Source organism: Ylistrum balloti, unplaced genomic scaffold (genome assembly GCF_031769215.1).
Source record: "Ylistrum balloti isolate Yb309-2 unplaced genomic scaffold, AGI_CSIRO_Ybal_v1 Utg369686, whole genome shotgun sequence".
NCBI classification, from domain to species: Eukaryota; Metazoa; Mollusca; class Bivalvia; order Pectinida; family Pectinidae; genus Ylistrum; species Ylistrum balloti.
The window spans coordinates 508,454-530,672 of NW_026781924.1; the positions used below are offsets into that span (position 1 = coordinate 508,454).

General features: G+C 34.8%; 1 protein-coding gene across 1 annotated transcript in view; it reads left to right on the plus strand.

Annotated features, from left to right (window-relative positions):
- Nucleotides 1-352: 352 nt before the first annotated feature.
- The window catches only part of LOC132564996 (dystrophin-like), a gene marked incomplete at its 3' end in the record, with an annotated part of 240,840 nt that continues 218,973 nt past the window's right edge, over nt 353-22,219 (plus strand). The window contains exon 1 of the mRNA XM_060229602.1: nt 353-448. Coding sequence (XP_060085585.1) covers nt 415-448 — 34 coding nt within the window. The remainder of the gene's footprint in view (nt 449-22,219) is intronic.

The following is a 22,219-nucleotide window of genomic DNA, read 5'->3' on the forward strand; positions in this document are numbered from 1 at the left end:
TAAATCTCATCCTGCTGTTTATTTCATTCATGCTTGTGGAAAGGGAAATCAGCAGCTTCGTTGAAGTGTCTTTGAAATTTCGACCAGGAATTTAAAAATCAAAATGGAAGAAGCTGATTTTTGAAGTGATATTATTATGATGGTGTGAAATCCCACTTGACCTGTGATGAGTGGCTGGAAGTATTAAATGACTTAATTTTCAATGATATTATCTGTCTGTTATGACATTCAGTTTGCAATGAAATGGAAACTATGGAACTCTGTTTTCAAAGCATCACTTAAAATTGATTTTTTTGATGATTGTAAAATCTGAAAATTAAAAAAAAAATGTCAACAGAATGTTTAAGTCAGATAGATGCTCAGGACGACAATGTCTTTATCAGTGACAGCGAAAATGAAAATGTTCCTGTTACCATGGATACATGGTTTTCGGAGCAAGAAGAGGAATGTAAGTATTATTGTGTGGGATGAGATAGCCTTACATTAATGTAAATTCTCGTTAATTGTTACAATGAAAAAAGAAACTTGTAGCAATCTTTCTGTCTGTTCCTGGTTGTTTCTATTTTAATAATGTTCAACTTTCAAATAAGATTCTTTCCATGCATTGGGTTTTGATAATGCCATTCATCTTATACATGTAGGTGCTGTAAAATTTAGATAATCAACAGCTGCCTGATCAGGCGCAAGTAAATTAAAGTTAGTGTGAAGCCAATATTTTGTATCAAAGTTACACTTAGTTAGAGATGAAATCCTTGGTGCTGTTGTTGATCAAATCTTATTTTTGTTGTTTTTTTTCTGCAAGTTTGCTTAACTTAATCCAAATACCAACACAGCAAACATTGTAAAATTTTTATGTGATTAAAAATGTAATGTAATGAATGGAAAATGTAATGTGATAATAGTTTCCATTCCTTAATTATGAATATTAATAGGGGAATGTTTTCTTGTAACTGATGTGTATTTTTTTTCTTTTTCTGAAGAAAACAAATTGCTTAGGTTTTTCCTAAACGTAATTTATTGGAGGAGACCTGCACTTGAAAACAAAGTGTATGCAAACCAGAGATTGTCTAGGAATGTTTGTGATGAGCTACACTTGTGATTCTGATTAACCAGTGCATGGCTTCAGTCCGCCTTCCTGATTAGGCTGTGCATAGCTTTGGCCGGCCTTCCGATATGATTTACAATTTACAGTAGTTATAACACATTTTATTGGCAGTGCAGGTTTAATTGTTGTGTGTGGTAGGCAGATAATGACTTCTACAGTGTTTAACAGCAGGACTAACTACAGGAGGAACCTAGCGCTCACCTGCCTCTCCTCCCCATAAACTATCCCCCTCCCATCTCAGTGCTAAAACTGACCCCAGAACCAACCTATTGGTGTCTAGGAAGAAGACTTATGTTATGAATTAAATTATAAATTATTAACCCTCCTGCTGGGAGCTATGGGAGTTATGCCTAGTTGTTACAGATTTCTAATTTGAGAGCAATCTATCACTGCCAGAGAACCATTTTTTATATGTCTTTAACCTATTATGTGAAGCTGCAGTTCTGATATCTATAGTTGTGGCCGGAGGTAGTTTGGTAAAGTAAGTGCCTGTGTATTTCATTCAGCCATGCTGTATTGCTGACACCTGTTCATTTAATTGGGAATTGTTTCTTTACAATGCTGCACCATTAATTTTAAAATACCTGTATTTCCTTTTTTCTGATAATTCTGTGTTCACCATCTAAAATTTTCAAAACATAACATCAGTTCAGATTTGAAAAGGAAATGAAACATCAGTGTATTTTTGTTTCAAGCAGATGAAATAGAATGACCTGTTTGTTGCCTGCTTATTGAATTAAATTGAAATTAATTGGGGGTTGGATTAGGTTTGGTTATGAGGGATTTGGAGGGGTTTGGAAGGGTGGGGGTGTTGGCGTCTTGAGACAGGGGTTAAAACAGAACATGCATACCTTTTGTTACATTTTCTTGGATCTCTACCGGGTTATTTGTTAACTGGTCACCGAAAATGGCATGTTATCTACGGGCCAATAAATATCATTATCTATTCATGTGGAACATAACTCCATGAACTTTCAAGGCTGTTGGGCAAATTGCATTGTTATATTTCTTTCCTTCAGCCAAAAGCAAACTGTCTTCAAAAATAAAATTCTGCAATTTTCTTAATTTTTTTTTGTACGATCAAAGGCGTTGATTTCAAGAAGAATGAATTAGGTTGTAAAGGCATGCATGTTGAACGTCAATTAAATTCAATCAGACATGCTCATTAGCGAAATGTATTTAAAACTTTAAAATATTGGCTCCTATTTCGAAAAAGATTTATTCAACAGGTATGCATTGAAATAAAAAATGTGGACTTCAGAACCGAACATTAGGGACCTCAATAATTTCATGTTATCATGCGCATGACATCATCTTTGGTAGCAGACAGCAAAACATGCATTCATCCCCCTGTAAAAGTAAGGTTGACTCAACCTTCAATGCAATCGATGGTTCCATTATCAATCATAAGGGGTTTCTCATAAATATCAGGAGACGAGATAAGAGTATGGATGTATCTTGATGATAGATATCATAAAGTCACATGACACTTTAAAATGTAACAGTGGGGGATGAAAATTTTGAAATTGACAATTAACACTACTCAAAGGTTTGTGATAAAATCAAAGTGAAGCACTAGTTTGTAGCTGTGTATAGAATGTCTTATCACCTTAAAGTTTGATTTCACACACCCAATGTAAGGCATGGAAGCCATCAAGCAGACACTGTCTGTTGTAATGTTCTGGTCGGGTATCAGGAAGGAACACTGAGAGCATGTAAGATAAAGATATATTTCAGTTACACATCACTGCATACACTTAATATAGATATAAAACCTTGATTACCTATTGAAATCAAAGGTTTTTTACAAGAAATACATTGACTCTAGAAACCAGAAAGATTTGAATTTCAAGAGATATGTAATGATGCCATCTTGCAAGGGCAACTGTACATAATCGTTATATCTATTCCCTATAGCCTAAACCATGGATTCCTGTACTTTTCATAGAACTTTCATATCTTTTTTTTGTAAAGTTTATCAGTAAAACTATGAGATGTAGAAGGAGGGGGAGAAAGGAGGAGGATGTGAAATGTATAGAGGAGGAGGAGGAGGAGGAGGAGGAGGAGGAGGAGGAGGAGGAGGAGGAGTTGTTATAGAATATAAAAAAAGAAACAAGATATTACATAAAGTAGAAAAGAAGTAAGGATAGAGAGAAAAAGAGAAGCAAGAAGATTGATAGAAAGTAATAGAAAAAAAGAGCAGGAATAATGATAGAAAGTAAGAAGGAGAATAAGAGAATTGATAGAAAGAGGAGAACGCAAGAAGAGTGACAGAAAGTAAGAGAAGGTACGTAGGAGAAATTACAGAGATTAAGAAATGAAGAGCAGGAAAAATCAATATAGAAAGTGAAAAAGAAGAAACAGAAAGAATGATAGAAAGTAAGAGAGGAAGGAAAGTAAGAGAGGTAAGAGGAGGAATGATAGAAAGTAAGAGAGGAAAAGGAGGAGAATTAATAGAAAGGAAGAGAGGAAGAGGAGGAATGATAGAAAGTAAGAGAGGAAGAGGAGGAGGAATGATAGAAAGGAATAGAGGAAGAGGAGGAATGATAGAAATAAGAGAGAAGAGGAGAGATGATAGAAAGTAAGAGAGGAAGAGGAGGAATGCTAGAAAGTAAGAGATGAAGAGGAGGAGGAATGATAGAAAGTAAGAGTGGAAGAGGAGGAGGAATGATAGAAAGTAAGAGAGGAAGAAGAGGAGGAATGATAGAAAGTAAGAGAGGAAGAGGAGGAGGAATGATAGAAAGTAAGAGAGGAAGAGGAGGAGGAATGATAGAAAGGAAGAGAGGAAAAGGAGGAGGAATGATAGAAAGTAAGAGAGGAAAAGGAGGAGAATTAATAGAAAGGAAGAGAGGAAGAGGAGGAATGATAGAAAGTAAGAGAGGAAGAGGAGGAGGAATGATAGAAAGGAAGAGAGGAAGAGGAGGAATGATAGAAAGTAAGAGAGGAAGAGGAGGAAGAATGATAGAAAGTAAGAGAGGAAGAGGAGGAGGAATGATAGAAAGTAAGAGAAAGATAGAAAGTAAGAGTGGAAGAGAGGAGGATAAGAGAGGAGAAGAGGAGGAATGATAGAAAGTAAGAGAGAGGAGGAGGAATGTGAAGGAGGAGGAATGGTGAAAGGAATATTACAGAGATAAGAAAGGACGTGAAATATCACAAGAAGAAAGGACATTGAGAAAGAGGGAAAAGTAGTATTATGGATGACATTGAGATCTGTGACCTTCAGTAACTTGTTGTAGGTATAACAGCTTTCTCTATTTATAGATATGGCTATCTACAATAAGATAACAAGCTTTCTGTAGTAGGAAGAGATATCTGATGACAGAACACAGGTTCAGTATCTCTACATAGTTCAATGATTGGTCCGTGAGGTATTGAGTAATACAAGGAAAAAAAACATGTTCCTAGTTCAATTATAGGGAATCTACACAAAAGTTTAAATACTTCCAAAATCCAAAACAATATTGACAGGTATTTTTTTTATTTGGCAGGTATTTTTTTAACAGGTTTTTTTTTATTTAACAGGTTTTTTTTTTAACAGGTATTATTTTTAACAGGTATTTTTTTTTATTTAACAGGTATTTTTTTAACAGGTATTTTTTTTTAACAGGTTTTTTTTTTGAACAGTTATTTTTTTTAAACATAAAATTATACATAGAATGAATATAGTGAACTTAATGAAATCAAAACAACTTTAAACAGTACTGATGATGATAAGCTCAGCTGTATGTCTTTTGAGACATCTTAGCATGTCATGTTGGATGTCATGTTGCATCATATGAGATATTCTGTACATTATATGGGATGTCGTTATATACATCATTTGTTACAAGGGATAAACATTGGAGGACAATGACAATGGAGTAAACATAAAACTGCCTAGTAAATAAGACATATAAATCTCCCCATGTATACGTCCCCTCATATTTATCATTGATAACAGCTTACGTATAATCTATCAACATAGAGCTATCCTTCCTCATCGATTTCTACCTCAGAACAAACAAGATTCACCATGTTTATAGGTCCATAGTCATTATATATATGACTGAGAATACATTAACAACAATACATCCTGTTGTAGTTTTGATTTTCAGTAAATAGACAAGTTAACAGTGTAATTTATTCAAGTACATTAAAGCCTGAGGCTGACTTTTTGAATTTACAATTAATTTTGAATTATGACTTTGAGTTTATTGTAATTGATGTACATTTGTTACATTTTGTTTCCAGTTAATGAATTTTTTTATCATTTTTCAAAGACCAGTTAAAGACTTTATCACAATTTTCATCTCCTTATAACCAGATTTTATATATAGCTTCCAGAGAAAATGTAAACCAATTTATCATCATACAGCCATAGATCGTGTCCATCATCTTCCACACCAAATCTGACATTTTAATCTCCTCGCTGAAGAATTCTAGACCTGATAATGATAATTACATCTTCTCATCTCAGACTCTAATCTTAGAAACTCTTGCTGCTGAGGTCAGTGTAGACTTCGACCTAGACCTCAGAACTACTCGGGATAAGCTTGAGAAGGGTAGAACATTATGGGCCTCTGGCCTCTGTCAGTATCTGATAACACTTTATTCTCTATCTCTTCATCGTGTTTGTACACTGTATCATCATATTCCTTGATTCACCTGTTACTATAAGGCTGTGATATAACAGCTTCAGGTAAAGACCCATTCCTCAGAACAAGACTTAACAGGCACTTCATAGTTTTTAAACCTTTTTGAGAAATAGTATAATTTTCACTTGATAACATTATTAGAAATTTCTTTGATGTGTTTTGCCACACAATATTTTTGTTAATTTGTATACATGTATATTGATGTAATTTGTCTGCAACATAAAGCAGGTTGATTGAAAGCTTGTGCTGTTTTCTCTTTTAGTAGAACTATTTACTTAACTATTGAAATAAATTTATAATACAGTAATAGAACATACATTCAGAGGAAGATGATGTTTGAAATTTCAGTACGTTGGCCCTGTCCCTTTTGGAAGACATTGGGAGGTTGCCATCCAAGTCTTGCAGAATTTCAAGAAGAGAAATACTGTGTAGTTAACACAGAGGCATTCTCATTTGATTTTAATGACTTATAGAACATATCCTACTGGTATAATGGTGACAGCACATTAATACAAAAAATCGGGGAAAATATTTTCTAAAATTGCGCTGGTATTACAAATATTGTGCAGTTATTTTTTAAATTATTATTAAGTGCATATTTCCTTATACACTATAGGAACACTGCTGAACTGACTACATTTCAGTGTATATACTGTATTTATCCACCAATCTGATATTGACTGGTAGTAGACCAACCATATCTATTGCAGTTTTTAGAAACAAAAAACTTATGTATTGTCCCATAGTGTTGAGATTTGATGTAAGAATTTCTATACTAAATCTGTTTAAGTAGAAATTACGTGGTTGGTTGATTGTCAAAGAAACACTTCCTGTTTGTTAAATCTTAAATATTATCTGGATGACTTGATATAAAACTTAATTACCTGTTGATATTACTATCATACATCCTATCATTGTCGTATAATGTGTTACCTGTACATCCACAGTTTTACCTTGACAACTTTACCTGCATTGCCTAGGTAACATGCAGCTCACAGGTAACACTTCTACAAGTTGGAAGTTATCTGCCTTTTGGATTATGAGGATGAGATATGAATCACCTGTATTACCTGGACATGGTACCCTGTGAGAGGTATCACTGTTACCTAACAAGAGTCTGTGCAGTAAATACCGGACATATTATCTTGTGTAAACTCGTCCAGGGGTTCTCATGGAGCCTCTTTGATTTATTGACAGGCTTGAGCACCTTGTTTGGTATAAACTTTCAGGTTAAAGGTCAAGTCTTGTTTGTCGCAGGTTAAGGGTCAGTCTCTTACAAATGTCAGCAGACCATTCTGCAGTAAGACAAATGAGGATATGATTGGTGTACTGTTCAGTGTCCCATTGTCATAGTTGTATCTGTTGCTGAAAGTTGTTAGATAATACTACAGCCTATGGATTTGTATAATTTGTCTTTTGTTGTTGAAAAAGTTATCATGAAGTTGTCAGGATCCTGTAAAACAGTAAGTTGTAGAGTGGTATATGGAAGAAAAGTTGGTCTATAGATGGTCAGAAAGTCATGCAGTTTTTGTCCAGATACAAAGTTTGGACCAGAAAAACTTTTGGTTCCAACTCATTTTCTTGCCAATTTTTCTTGTCAATTGTCTTATTCGAAAGTTATTTGAAATAGATGTGCATTATAAGTGAAACTGACCTATATATATGAAGCATCAATTTCATCTGCATGTCTGCTAAATGATTCACATGACTTTTCTCAAAAATTCTGGAATCCTATGTCACATGTTTTGTCTTTGTTATGCTGGGATAAAGGACTATCAACATTGTTCACAATCAATGGCCTTGACCTACTTTCAAGATTCATGAAACAACTTCCTCTTAGTAACCCGGAGGCCCAGGGTCATGGTATTGGATGAAGGTCTGGCTTCCAAATTTTTTCAAGTGAATGACATGGACATACTTTCAAAGTCAAATGGGCAGATGTTTTCAGATTTTCAATCGACTTGTTCTCAGTCATCAAAAAATAATTTCACCTGCAGCATATATAATGTAAATAAATAATTTTGATATTTTGGATGAACATGATACAGTAGTTATCAGAATAGTAGAATTCAGAGCTGGTGAATGATACAAACCCTTTGGGCCTCTTGTTTTATATTTATTAAAAAAATGGTCTGTACATGCCATATGTGCCTTTTGAACAATAAGTCCAACTTTCTGGATCAAGGGTTATCGTGCATGTTTCCAATTCTGATCGAAGGGTTATCAGTAGAGAGGTGACAGGTCTTTTCTGTTATAACCGGAATATACCAATAGATTCGTTGAATCCTAACAAAAAAAGAGTTATCTAAAACCTAGTGATTTTATTTCTATGCTTAATACATAACGAAAAGCCGTCACAATCAACGACCGATTTACAATGTTTACAAATAGAAATGTTAAGTAAATAATCTTATAGGGAAAAGTAATTTTATTCATCTTCAGTCTGATGTTTCCAGGCTGTGTTTTAATGAAGCAATTTATACACATCTACACCAGTGTATATGTAAATGTATTACTATAGTAGTATACCTAGCTGTAACACAGCACACTTTACTGTACAAAGTATTGTTATCTTACTCACATCAATTCAATTATTAGTTCTCTAAAAATGTTGTTTTACTTTTTAAATCTCAATAATTTTTCTCTGACATTGCATGTCACGTAAGCTGTAATATTTTGTCTCTTTTAAAATTCTACTGAAAAAATTAATGTATGAAATATTTTTTTTCAAATCCTCAAGTTTGTGAGTTTTTATGTGATTTTTCCAGTACATTTTCAAAACTTTAGGAATAAATCATTGGAGTGAATAATGGAGAACTTGATTGGATTTAGAACTATAATGAAACAGGTTTTAACTTCGAGGAACACTGGAGTATCAGGCAAAAACTGAAATGGTCAAGAAGGTAATATTTTACCTTCGGGAATCAGACCCTGGTCTCGGATGTAAAGCTGGGTATGGTACCAATGTTAAAACTGGGTACAGTACTAATGTTAAAACTGGGTACAGTACCAATGTTAAACTGGGTACAGTACCAATGTTAAAACTGGGTACAGTACCAATGTTTAATGTGGGTACAGTACCAAAGTTAAAACTGGATACAGTACCAATGTTAAAACTGGGTATAGTATCCTGTGCACCATATCTGACCATCTTTCATTCTTAAGTCTTTTTCATGAAGAACATATTTTTTTTAGTTAATTTATAATGTACATTGAACTAATTAAGTTGAAGGCTGAAAGCATGTCAGCTGTATTATTCAGTATGTTAGACAGTAAGGAGGAAAGAAATCTAACATCTGTGTATAAATGATACTAGGTAAAATGGCTACGTGTTCTGGTCTAGTGGTCAGTGTTGACAGTTATTTCTTTACATTTGTCCATTCCTACTAGACTAATACTGTCTGACCATTGTCCAGTAATGACTGTTGGCTATCTACTGATCCTAATTTGTCCCAATATTTACATAACACCAGGTGAACTTTAAATATATTTAGTTAATTCAAATCAATTATAGCACACCTGTTGAGTAAAGCCTATTCTGACCTACTCAACAGTATGTAATGGAATGTAATTATCAATATCTCTCCATCTATTACATAATAACATTGTACAAATTGTCTGATATCACAAGATTAATTTTGACACAACCTAAGCAGTTTTATTTTTTCCACAAGATTTTCCAAAACCTATTGGACCTTGTTTAAGAAATTTTCTTGGTTTGCTTGAAATCTACTCTTCAATTTTGTTCAAATTAAGTTAATTTATTTGTAAATCATAAATATTTCAAAGTATGATAAGAATGTAGATGAAAAAAAATAACAATACGGAAATAATGCAATTATCATTATGAATTTTGTGTGAGATATTTTTCCAACTGTATCCTATTACTAAGTTTGCTAGATATCATAACCAGCTCTTGTTTATACAAATGTTTGCCTTGACTGTTTAACAGTTTTTCAGAATACTTTCAAACTTGGACAACATTTATATTTGAACTTAATTTAGAATTGTTTTTTTTTGTGATAGAAACAAATCATATTACATGATAATTAACTGAAATGAAAGGAAGTGAATGAGGGCTGTATACACACTTCATGGTACTCTAAATCCTGGCTAAACTCATTTATATTTGAGACAACAGGGAGAGAGGGACCTGGTCAAAGGGCAGTTTCATCCTTGGGGTTCATTAAGTATAAATCTGCCCTTCATTATGGGTTTCCATCACTCACTATTTACCGTCAGCTCACTACTGACCATTAATGGGTTATTATGTGTCAGAGAATCAATAACACCAAAGTTGTACAAGGATGGAATGTGCCTTTTGAGATCACCCCTTCAACACCACAACACTGGGGAGTAAGAGTGACAGTAAGTTACTAGCTCAGATCACAGGGATACACATGTCACCAAATCTAATCGATAGGATTGAAGGGAAAAGTGTATTTCTGAGTGTCCCCTCATACTGACCGCTAGGAGGGAAACCGGACACTCCCTTTAATTCTACCTGGCTAGTAGTGTAAACATACAGGTGTGCGCTCAGTATAACTAAGCGCGGGAGTTTTCACCTGTGTACTATTTACAGGTAGTATCTAAAGTGCAAGGTGTATACAAAGGGGAGGAGAGATAACGAGGAATCCCCGGCTATCAGGCAGCTCGTTTGTCACAGCCCTGTAGCCAGTGTCACTGGAAGATTTATAACGGAGGGAGAGGACTGGGCGGGCCAGTCACATGAAGGGAAAGTCAAAGTGATGTGCTGAGTTTGTGAAATACAGTGCATGTGCATTACCTGACTTTGAAAACAATTCATGTGTTCATATTGTCATTCACATTTTATGGGATATATGTTGTTTTTCGGAGAATTCTTCAGCTTGGGATGTTTATTTACAAAAGTGGATTATTGATGGAATGATAATGGTGAGATAATCATCAGGTATGGCACACATGAATGCAACCACCCTGAAATACTTGCGGTTTCGAGGTGAGTTAATATCAAGTTTTTTCATGACAAATAAAGGAAAGAAGCCATTTAAAATGTGGCAAGATTTTACGTATGTGACACAAATTCATTGTAAAGACCTACAGAAAAAGATTGAAGTGGCCCCACTGCTTACAACAGGCGATATTGACATAAGGAATTGCTCCCTCTCGTGCTGTGTAAATTGTCCTCTCGTAGATTAAAGCGTAGTGGTCTATTGAGGTCTTGTTTTTTTAATTGTGTGGCCTAGTATTTCTATACCTGAAAACTTTCCGAGCAATGCTTGAACTGGTAATATTACCATAATAGATCAACACGTCTGTAAAGGTGTTTCAGTAAACCGTGACTTTTATTTGTTGACCGACATATATATTGATGATTTGTTGTGGGGAAGAAGTTTTTAAAGTCAGAGGTGGCAATGTTTACCTTATCAAAATCAAAGGCTTGGAGACAGTATGGCACTGAATCCTAGCAAAGTTGGAGAGATGGAGTGTGGGGTTGAGTGATACTGGGACTGCTGCCCAGATCACCATTAAAGATACAATACGCCTATCGAGTGATATTTGATTTTTTGAAAATATAGTGCCATTATTGATATTTAAAATTTGATTATTAATGTAAAACATGAATTGACGATTCAGTTTACTATCACTGAGGCATGTTCTGGTAATACTTTGATATCAGTGGTAGATTTTCATGCCTTTCATTTAGATATGATAATACATACTTGGTGAGGTGGGATGTTAATGTTAGTGGTATCAGTGTGGTTTATTGTGAGAGGTAATTGTTAGTGTTTAGTTTGGTATCTGTAGTAGTGTCATTATGTGATTGAAATCATCATCAACATATTGAATATTTGGTCAAATCAACACCAACATCTTGTGATACTAGTGAATTTCATTGTGATATTTTACTGGTTTTTTGAATGTCATTTATCTATAATTATTTACAACCTGAACTTGTTTTGGTTTTATTACTGAAGGAATGAAATATCCCCCCTCCTTCTTTCCCTTCCCCCCACCTCCCCCCCAACCCATCTCACTTCTTCCATTTTCCAATGTTCATCATTTACTAATCAGAGATCACAGCATGTATAAGACTTGTCCTGTCAATTCTGACAGAAAACGTGTCAGTTTTACAAGAGAGATCATTTTACACATGTTTAGTAGTATATTAAGACACCTGTGTGTAATTGAGAATTACCTGTATGTTCCTGTGTAACTGGAAACTATATGCTGTACAGGAAAATTTTACATGGTCATTGTAGCTATGACTTAGGAAGAACACTGACGCTGACTGCCAGTATACATTTATCATATCAACACTATCGGAATTCTAGCTTCACTTTTGACCCGTGGTTATATCAAAATTCTAGCATTTATTTCATAATTCTACTTCATTAAAAACCAAATGGGGAAAAAAATGAAAAAGTGTCATTTAGAAAGTAGTTTTTTTTAAGTAGATACCTGTTTGTGATATCTGTTAAAATCTATAAAAAAAAAATGTTTCTTACCTTACTTACCTGCCAAGATAATTTTAAGTCTTTAAAAGCTACATAAAGGTATGTTAATTAATTTTTTTTTTGTATTTTCCACTCAGATTTCAACTATAAAATTTTGCCAGTACATGATTTTATTAAGGGCACCTCTTTTGTGTTTAGTAGGGGCACATGGTACTTATTAGGTTGACTATGGTAAAACACATTCACATAGGGATACTGGTATGATGTTCTATCAATGCCCATAGAGGTAACAGATTGGAAATATTACAGTCTCTACTGAAAGGAAATCTTGAAAAGACAGCAAACTTTCTATGTACTTTATATGTTAATAATTACACAAACTTTTGAAAACGTTTGTGGACAAGCTCCATGACAGTTTTATAGAAAGGAATAGCTTACAGGGAAAGATTGTACCAGCATTATATTCAAATGGTAATGATTACATTTGATTTTAAACATGGAAAGTTGAAATTTGAACTTGCACATGTTCAAATTTGATTTGGAATGAAGAATATGGAGTGATGGAATTGTGGAAGACTTTTATCAACAATAAACCCTCGCCAAGGTATGATAAATCTTAGGAAACAGTTGATTTGTTATCGAAAGAAACTTGAGCAAGATGTGAGAGCAAAGGCCTACTGGTATTATTCTATGGCAATTGTGCAAACATTTGTCTCTATAAACATCAAATCTAGAAAATAAATAGCAGCATCTATATCTTCTTAATATTGTATAAATATGGACGAGGTGCAGAGTCTTTCACAAAGCAAGCACTTTTAAGTACTGTAGTGAAATATCACCTGGCAATGGGACAAGTTAAATGTCAGTGGTTGTCATGTTGTAGGTAAGTCGGGTATATCCAACCTTACTTTATAAATCTCACTATGTGTAGGATCAGTGTCAGTTATTTACAGTATGTGTAAATCTTACTCTTGTTTCTATCACGAAATACGATCTGAAGACATTATAGTTTAGGTTTAAGTATATGCAGTCTGATTAAAGCACCTTGACGACATTGACACCCAGAGTTTTGATTTTTGTCACAAATATGTCCAGAATTTCTCAAATTTTATTTTTAGTTCTGTATAATTTTATATTTTGTGATTAAAAATGTTCATGATTCCCTACAAAATATGACTTTTAAACTTTAATTTTCTGTGTTTGTATTTGTTTCTCAACCTTAACACAACCATGCATACTATTTCTCTCTCTTATGTGTAGAGGTCATGATACCAACACATTTGTCTAACTTATAATGTGATCGACATCTTTCTCTGACAATGGTTTGAGATAATACCTCCAGCTGTTGTCCTTACTTACCTCCATCAGAAAGAGTTCTCCAGGATGTCGATTGCCAGGCCACACCCTAACCAATCAATATGTGCCTGTTTCATGTTTAGATATGGAACCAGACCGGAGGTGACTCTGTATAACCTTATGAAGAAGTTACAGATAATGTGCGATTCAAAAGACTCGGAATAATTAATATTTGATAAATGAATCTATTGGGAGGATCAGATTAGATAAAGGTGCAGCAGTGTTCAGATCTTTCCTGTGTATCATAGCTTGGGGAAGTCTCTACTATCTTTTATACCCATTTGAAGGACAGGTAATTTCACACTCCGTGTCTGATGTTAAAGTGAAGTGCAGACATGGAACAAATTAACAGGAAGTGCATGCTGGCCAAGCTCTCTTGCCAATAAATAGAGCTTTTGCAGAGATTAAATTGTCAGAAGATTTTTCAAAGCTTCCTGTACTGTCAAAAACTTCAGAATCTGTTAGGTCAATTTAAACCTATATATCTTTTGATTTCTACTATGACGAATCGTGAAGGTCTTAGATTATTTCTTGACTCAATAAAGACCATATTTGCCCGGCAATATACCCAGTGGTCAAGAAGATTGCTTGACTGAAAGTCAGGGACTGGGGCTCATAACAGGCATTGATAGGACAATGGTATAACACTTGTAAGCATTGCTGCTAAAATTCAAATAGATTTTGGTGGGCTTATTACCAGACATGGGGTTATTTATGGATAAATGCCATAAAGCCTTAAGTGTTTTTTTAACATCATAAAACAACATGTTAAGCATGCCAATAGTTGCCATGAAATTGATTTATATTCTGTATTTTTACACCCTGGATCCATAGAATCATTATCTCGACATTGAATTTTCTGGTATAAAAAATGTGACACTGAGATTTTGATACATTTTCCTAAGGAAAATATTCATGTAACAATGGTGTCTGGTGAGAAATGTTAAGGTTTCTCACTCGACAGCTTATAGAGTTTTATATCCGACCTTTAAATGGTGTGTTCTGCTGAGAACTTTTAACAACCACAGCAGTAGAAAATCTACTGCACAAAAAGCTTCTATTTGATACCAGTTAGAATGAATGGAGTAACAAGAGATAGCTGACATTGAAGGGTATAGTAAAAATTTAGGGTACGGTCTCTGGGTACACTTGTTGTCAATAGCAACCAAAACAGTATCCCTGTTGGAATATTAAGGGGTGGTAAGGGACAAGATCAGTAATGTGATAGATTTGAGCTTTAAGGAGGCTTTGCACTGCTAAAAATTCATGTTTTTATGAATAAGGAAATTGAAAAGTGAAATATTGGAAAAAATGTTAGGATAGAGGTGTTGTGTAAAGTCATTGTTTCATCAAAGATGAAATATAATCCAGGTTTAGGCCATTGTAACATTTTTTAAGAGTCCTAATTGTCCTGAGGGTCCGATGTGATAGCCTTTTGTAACATAAGATAGGACTTGATAAAGATGGCAGGCGTTACATGACGTGTTAGAGTATGGCCTTCTGACAATGGTGTCTGTATAGATGTTCTCTTGTTTGATAAAGGTGTGTTACAGTAGATCAGAGAGGAGAAACATGCACCTTTCTCATTTAAATCAATCATACTTTAAATTGTTTAACTAATTATTTAGAAGTTAATTGTTATGTCGCCTGTGTAGATTGGAAAAGGGGATAGAATTGTGGATGTTGGGGCTATCTGATTGTGTGGTTTCCGGGGTGACTGGGGACTACCCTACCATAGCAAGATCTTACAAAGGCTGTTAACACATTATATACACCTGGCTTAACCATATATGGGTATTGTAAGGATACCATAACCTTAGGTTAGTGGTTCAATGTAATGAAGACCTTTGCGGTGTTGAAATCAAACTGTTAAATGCCTTTGGATTAAACAGGTCTGATTTCTTAATTGTTGCAATACGAGAGTTCCCAATGTTAGATTTTGTTAAATAAAGCGAAATAAAATCTACTAATTTTTGAATTATTTTTCTTCTGGTTTTCAAAGTTTTCTCATAGCTGGTGTGATTGTATTTGCATGTGCAGTTTACTTTAGTAGGTAAAACATGTGTCATTTAGCATTGATAAATCAGAGGCAACACACATCTACGTGTTATTAGGAAGATGATTCTTTCAAATTTGATGTATAAGTGTTTGGAGGATTGTTTCTTAAAGATTTATATAATTGGGTTGTTGTAGCATTTGTAAGTGAATGGATGATGATAGTGATAGTGGCTGGTGATGTTGATGAAATGTGCTGACATTTACCCATCACTAGATATCAATAAATACATATCAGTCTATCACACAAATATTGAGTTTCTCACGAAGAGAAGATGATGCAGTGGCTAGGGGAATCGAGGACACTTGATGCTCAATTTTTGATGGACTGTTCAGTAACACAAGTGTATAACAAGTAAGATTTGTCGATATTTTATGGTTACTGAGTAATTTTCTTCTTTCTATTTGAAGGAGGAGGGTTGTGGGTTTGTGGGGGATGTTCGTTGCATAAAGGATTGTAGTTGTTTTAATTAGAGTTTTGCTATTTTATCACATATTTTGTGTCTTTGAATCAATTGTTTTCTTGTGTTAAAATTTCCTTTGCATTATTGTTTATTTTTTTAATTTAAATCAAAGTTTGTAAAGTTTGGACGCAGTTATATTGAATTTGGGTGATGTGTCTTTGTTTTGTTGTGCGATCATATTGTAAGAGTATATTGAATGTGTTGATGACTTATTGATACAAATAAGGTATGTCTTCCCTCATCATGCTCCTCTTCATAGCATTTAACAAGAGTGACACAATAAACAGTTGGATATGCTCAGTGATGAGTTCAGGATTTTAGGAATGATCCAGTTCTGCAGATGTAGCACTTCTTATCTGAGTGTGGGCTTAATTCAGCTGATTGTTTCGGATTTGTCTTCTGCTACAGAAAAGTAACAAGCCATACATATGTCATATAATACATGTACAAATTGGTTTTATTATCCTGAGTTCATTCTACATCATTTTCTGTGTCATGATTCTATGAAATATTCCTATGTTTATTTCACCATTAGAAGCAGTGACTGTAGGTGATAAATTTGTTGCTTTGCTAGTCACCATAACTCGTGATCTTGCTGTTAAAGCCTGGCACCTAATCAGAAAGTGCCAGTACAAACACAAATTAATGATTTTTTTTTGTTTGTTTCACATTTAACATTTTACATTTAGTGTTGAACACTAAAAATGAAATTAGAACATTATTCAAAAATTTCGATGAATGTGATATGATCCTGTCCAAAATTTAATATTTTGTGATGAAATATGACATAGTTTAAGAGACAGACTAAAAGAGCTTTATATTGTAGGACTATTTAAAGGAATAATTGAATTTAGTATTTTGTCCCTATTCAGAATATCTCTACTGAAATGTCAATTACAATCTGTATGAGTAAGGCTGGAAGTCTAGTGAGTACTATAGATGATGCGACAAGCAGACAATATGCTTATGAAACAACAGTGAAGATCCCTGTCTGAGCCAAGTTTAGAAATCAAGTTTTTGAAATTGAATAAAAAATGAGAGTACACTAGATACTACTATAACACACAATTAATTATTTTTTACTCAAAAAACAAAATCTAAAATGAAAAAAAAAAAAAAAATCAAGGGAGGTAACTCCAAGAAAGGTCACTAATAATAAGTGTTAATTGTCTGATAGTTTAGTTTTTTACTATTTTATTTCAAACAGAAATACAATCCTTTAAAATTTGACATCTTTCAATGGTATGATGTTGAGAAAATGGAACAAAATTAATGTATTATGCTAGATGGTCTCAATTAAGTATGACATGGGAATGTGTGATGACGGTGAAGAGGAGGTGTGTCTGACTCACTCCAAACCTGAACATAATTGGCTGTTTTTAAATGTCATTTTATTTCATTATTGGCATGGTGGAAAATGTGGCTATTTTTTGTATCCTTCATGTTCAGACTTAAAAAGTAGATGATCAAATATTCATCTAAAGAAATAACATCGATGTAGAATGTTGACATATTAATACAAAAAAATTATAAAATCTAGATATTCCGTTGATATTTGTAAAAAAATAGGAAATTACAACAAAAAAATTTTCAGTCATGGAATGTTATCGTGTAGAATTTTTTGTTAATGTTTATGTTTGGTTTTACCATGTGCAATGCCTAGTTACTGGTTTACTGATGGCCATTTACAATAACTGCACAGTTGATGCATTTTTAAATGCAGCCAATTATTTTGTTCTAATGTGTGGTTAGGATAATGTAGTAGGACCATTACTGACAGGAAACACTTTAACTGTTATAGTCCCTCATCGTCAGGTTCCCGATCGCCAAAACTTAATGGTTAAAACTGTTATCATCAACCGCTATTTTAGATACAAAGGAAATATGACACTCGACATATAAAACAATTCTGGAGATCAGTTATATTTATCAGATATGAGATAAACTATCTCCATGACAAGTACAATTTATTGGCGATGAGGCAGCTCAGAAATAATTGTTTATTGTTTCAATGATTTGTAAGGAAAAATGAAGTTTTATAAAGAATAAAAAATGGAGGTTGGCTATAGAAATGAGAATTCATTGGTGTGACGTTAAACTTCACCGTGAAATTATTGAATTGTATTATGTCTTTGAAACATGAAAAGTTTAACTTCATGTATTACAAAAAAATTGGCATTAAATGTGATACTGTAGCCTACACAGTCAGTTACTAAGGTATTGGGGAGTATCTATATCTAGAAGATGACAGAGATATTGGACACAATTTGTTTTTAAAAGGTGACAGAGATTGGAGGATTTGATGTGAATTATGAAATACAGTTTATGAATGAAGAACACAGTGCTGTAGACCTTATTCAGATGTGATACCAGCTGTAGACCAAATTCAGACCTGGTACCAGCTGTAGAACTGATTCAGATGTGATACCAGCTGTAGACCTGATTCAGATGTGATACCTGCTGTAGAACTGATTCAAATGTGATACCAGCTGTAGACCTGATTCAGATGTGATATCAACTGTAGAACTGATTCAGATGTGATATCAGTTGTAGACCAGATTCAGATGTGATACCAGCTGTAGACCAGATTCAGATGTGATACCAGCTGTAGACCAGATTCAGATGTGATATCAACTGTAGAACTGATTCAGATGTGATACCAGCTGTAGACCTGATTCAGATGTGATACCAGCTGTAGAACTGATTCAGATGTGATACCAGCTGTAGAACTGATTCAGATGTGATACCAGCTGTAGACCAGATTCAGATGTGATATCAGCTGTAGACCTGATTCAGATGTGATACCAGCTGTAGAACTGATTCAGATGTGATACCAGCTGTAGACCAGATTCAGATGTGATACCAGCTGTAGACCAGATTCAGATGTGATATCAACTGTAGAACTGATTCAGATGTGATATCAGTTGTAGACCAGATTCAGATGTGATACCAGCTGTAGACCTGATTCAGATGTGATACCAGCTGTAGAACTGATTCAGATGTGATACCAGTTGTAGACCTGATTCAGATGTGATACCAGCTGTAGACCAAATTCAGACCTGGTACCAGCTGTAGAACTAATTCAGATGTGATATCAGCTGTAGACCTGATTCAGATGTGATACCAGCTGTAGACCTGATTCAGATGTGGTACCAGCTGTAGACCAGATTCAGATGTGATATCAGCTGTAGAACTGATTCAGATGTGATACCAGGTATAGACCTTATTCAGATGTGATACCAGCTGTAGAACTAATTCAGATGTGATACCAGCTGTAGACCAAATTCAGACCTGGTACCAGCTGTAGAACTAATTCAGATGTGATACCAGCTGTAGACCTGATTCAGATGTGATACCAGCTGTAGAACTGATTCTGTAGTAACTGATTCAGATGTGATACCAGCTGTAGAACTGATTCAGATGTGATACCAGCTGTAGACCTGATTCAGATGTGATACCAGCTGTAGAACTGATTCAGATGTGATACCAGCTGTAGACCAGATTTAGATGTGGTACCAGCTGTAGACCTGATTCAGATGTGATACCAGCTGTAGAACTGATTCAGATGTGGTACCAGCTGTAGACCAGATTCAGATGTGATACCAGCTGTAGACCTGATTCAGATGTGATACAAGCTGTAGACCAGATTCAGATGTGATATCAGCTGTAGACCTGATTCAGATGTGGTACCAGCTGTAGACCAGATTCAGACGTGATATCAGCTGTAGAACTGATTCAGATGTGATACCAGGTATAGACCTGATTCAGACGTGATACCAGCTGTAGAACTGATTCAGATGTGGTGCCAGGTATAGACCTGATTCAGACGTGATACCAGCTGTAGACCTGATTCAGATGTGGTACCAGCTGTAGACCAGATTCAGATGTGATATCAGCTGTAGAACTGATTCAGATGTGATACCAGCTGTAGAACTGATTCAGATGTGATACCAGCTGTAGAACTGATTCAGATGTGATATCAGCTGTAGACCTGATTCAGATGTGATACCAGGTATAGACCTGATACAGATGTGATACCAGCTGTAGACCAGATTCAGATGTGATACCAGCTGTAGAACTGATTCAAATGTGGTGCCAGGTATAGACCTGATTCAGACGTGATACCAGCTGTAGAACTGATTCAGATGTGATACCAGGTATAGACCTGATTCAGACGTGATACCAGGTGTAGAACTGATTCAGATGTGATACCAGCTGTAGAACTGATTCAGATGTGATACCAGGTATAGACCTGATTCAGACGTGATACCAGGTGTAGAACTGATTCAGATGTGATACCAGCTGTAGAACTGATTCAGATGTGATACCAGCTGTAGAACTGATTCAGATGTGATACCAGGTATAGACCTGATTCAGACGTGATACCAGCTGTAGAACTGATTCAGACGTGATACCAGCTGTAGAACTGATTCAGATGTGATACCAGCTGTAGAACTGATTCAGATGTGGTGCCAGGTACAGACCTGATTCAGACGTGATACCAGCTGTAGAACTGATTCAGATGTGGTGCTAGGTACAGACCTGATTCAGAAAATGTATGAAGGAATCAAGACTACTTAAGTTATAAATTAAATTAATTTTGACTAGAAAATATGGTTTTTCTTCCTGGTGGATACAAACGTGAAATGTCATCAGTGTAAGCTTGACAATATTAAATACGAACGGTGCATGATTTCGTCCCTCTATGTGACAAAATACCTGTAGGATATTTAATTAGGCTATTTTTATCACCTTAATAAATAATTCAAGCTCATTATATACAGATTGTATGTCATGTCTTGCTTCATGTAAAATCTATGAACACTTCAAGGTTGAAAGTTACAAAGCACTCTAGCATTTGAGCTATGGTAAAAATTAATTGATTGTAGGATTTTCATGTATAATCCCATTTGAATATAAACTGCAGTCTTTTCAGCTATTGTTGCAATAGAGAATTAAGCTTCCCGACATCAATAATTTCATATATAGATACATATATATTTATATATTGTAGAATGCTTTGTAAAAAACACTGTTTTTATTCCTATACATTACTCCCTGACTAAAATATGGCAACACAAATCAAACCCTGTTATTTTCTAATTTAAATCATAAAAAAAATGTGCTTTGTGATCTCCACATGGAAACTATCCAAAACAGCACAAACCATGTTGTTATCACAAAGGTTACAAGGCAATATCTATTTATTTTATGTTTCAATGTTAAGTTAATGTCTAAGACTGACTGCCTGGTTTTGTAATTTTGTGCTGTTATAAACACCAAACTTCTGTCTGAGGAATGTCAAACCCTCTGGGTGTTTATAAGGAAGCCTTAACATAGTTGGACTGGAACATAAACAAATGAACAATAAGTGCATTAATTGCCTAAGAATTCTGAGATATTGCATCGGTCATGCGGGCTGTATTATAAGATTTCTCACACAGAAGAGCTGTAGCATTGGGTGACGGCCACTGTGTGACCACAGGAGGACAGACTATTTCAATTCCTGCCACGTAGTGACCAGTTTGATTGATAACCTGAAACAGAGGTCATTGTAAGGCTGGTCCCTAATTATATATGCTTCCTCACTGCTCCATGATTTGGTCACATGGTTTCTGACTCGTTTTCTAAGGTCAAATTGTTATGATTTTCAAATATTTACTTTCAGATTTAAAATTTTTGACGCCACTTCAGAATTTGACAATGAATCACAGGAAGTATGGTATTATTGGTTTAAATATGCCAGTGGAAATTATTTATTATATGTTTCTTTTCAAAGAACGTTCTACCTAAAAGAACGTTTTACCTAAAAGGAGAACGTTCTACCTAAAAGGAATGTTAGTATGCTATAGCAGAGTGATGCTTTTCTTTTCAAGGAATTCATACTTGCTACAGAGATATTTATAAACTGTATAAGCGCTGGGGACAAGGATATGGCCCTTCGATATTTCAATGGTGTCATTTACTCATCAAATGCTATTGCCTGTTATTGAGAGCTGTCCTTTGTGTAATTGAATTAACTAAAGCTTCTTCTGTGGTAGTTTTAACCTTTATGGCCAGGATAGGCATCCCATCACCGTGGGGTGTGTTAGGACGGAATCCCTCCGACTTTCAGAGACGGATCAAGTGCTGTACATGTTATTACTTGACAGTCTCAAGGGATATAAC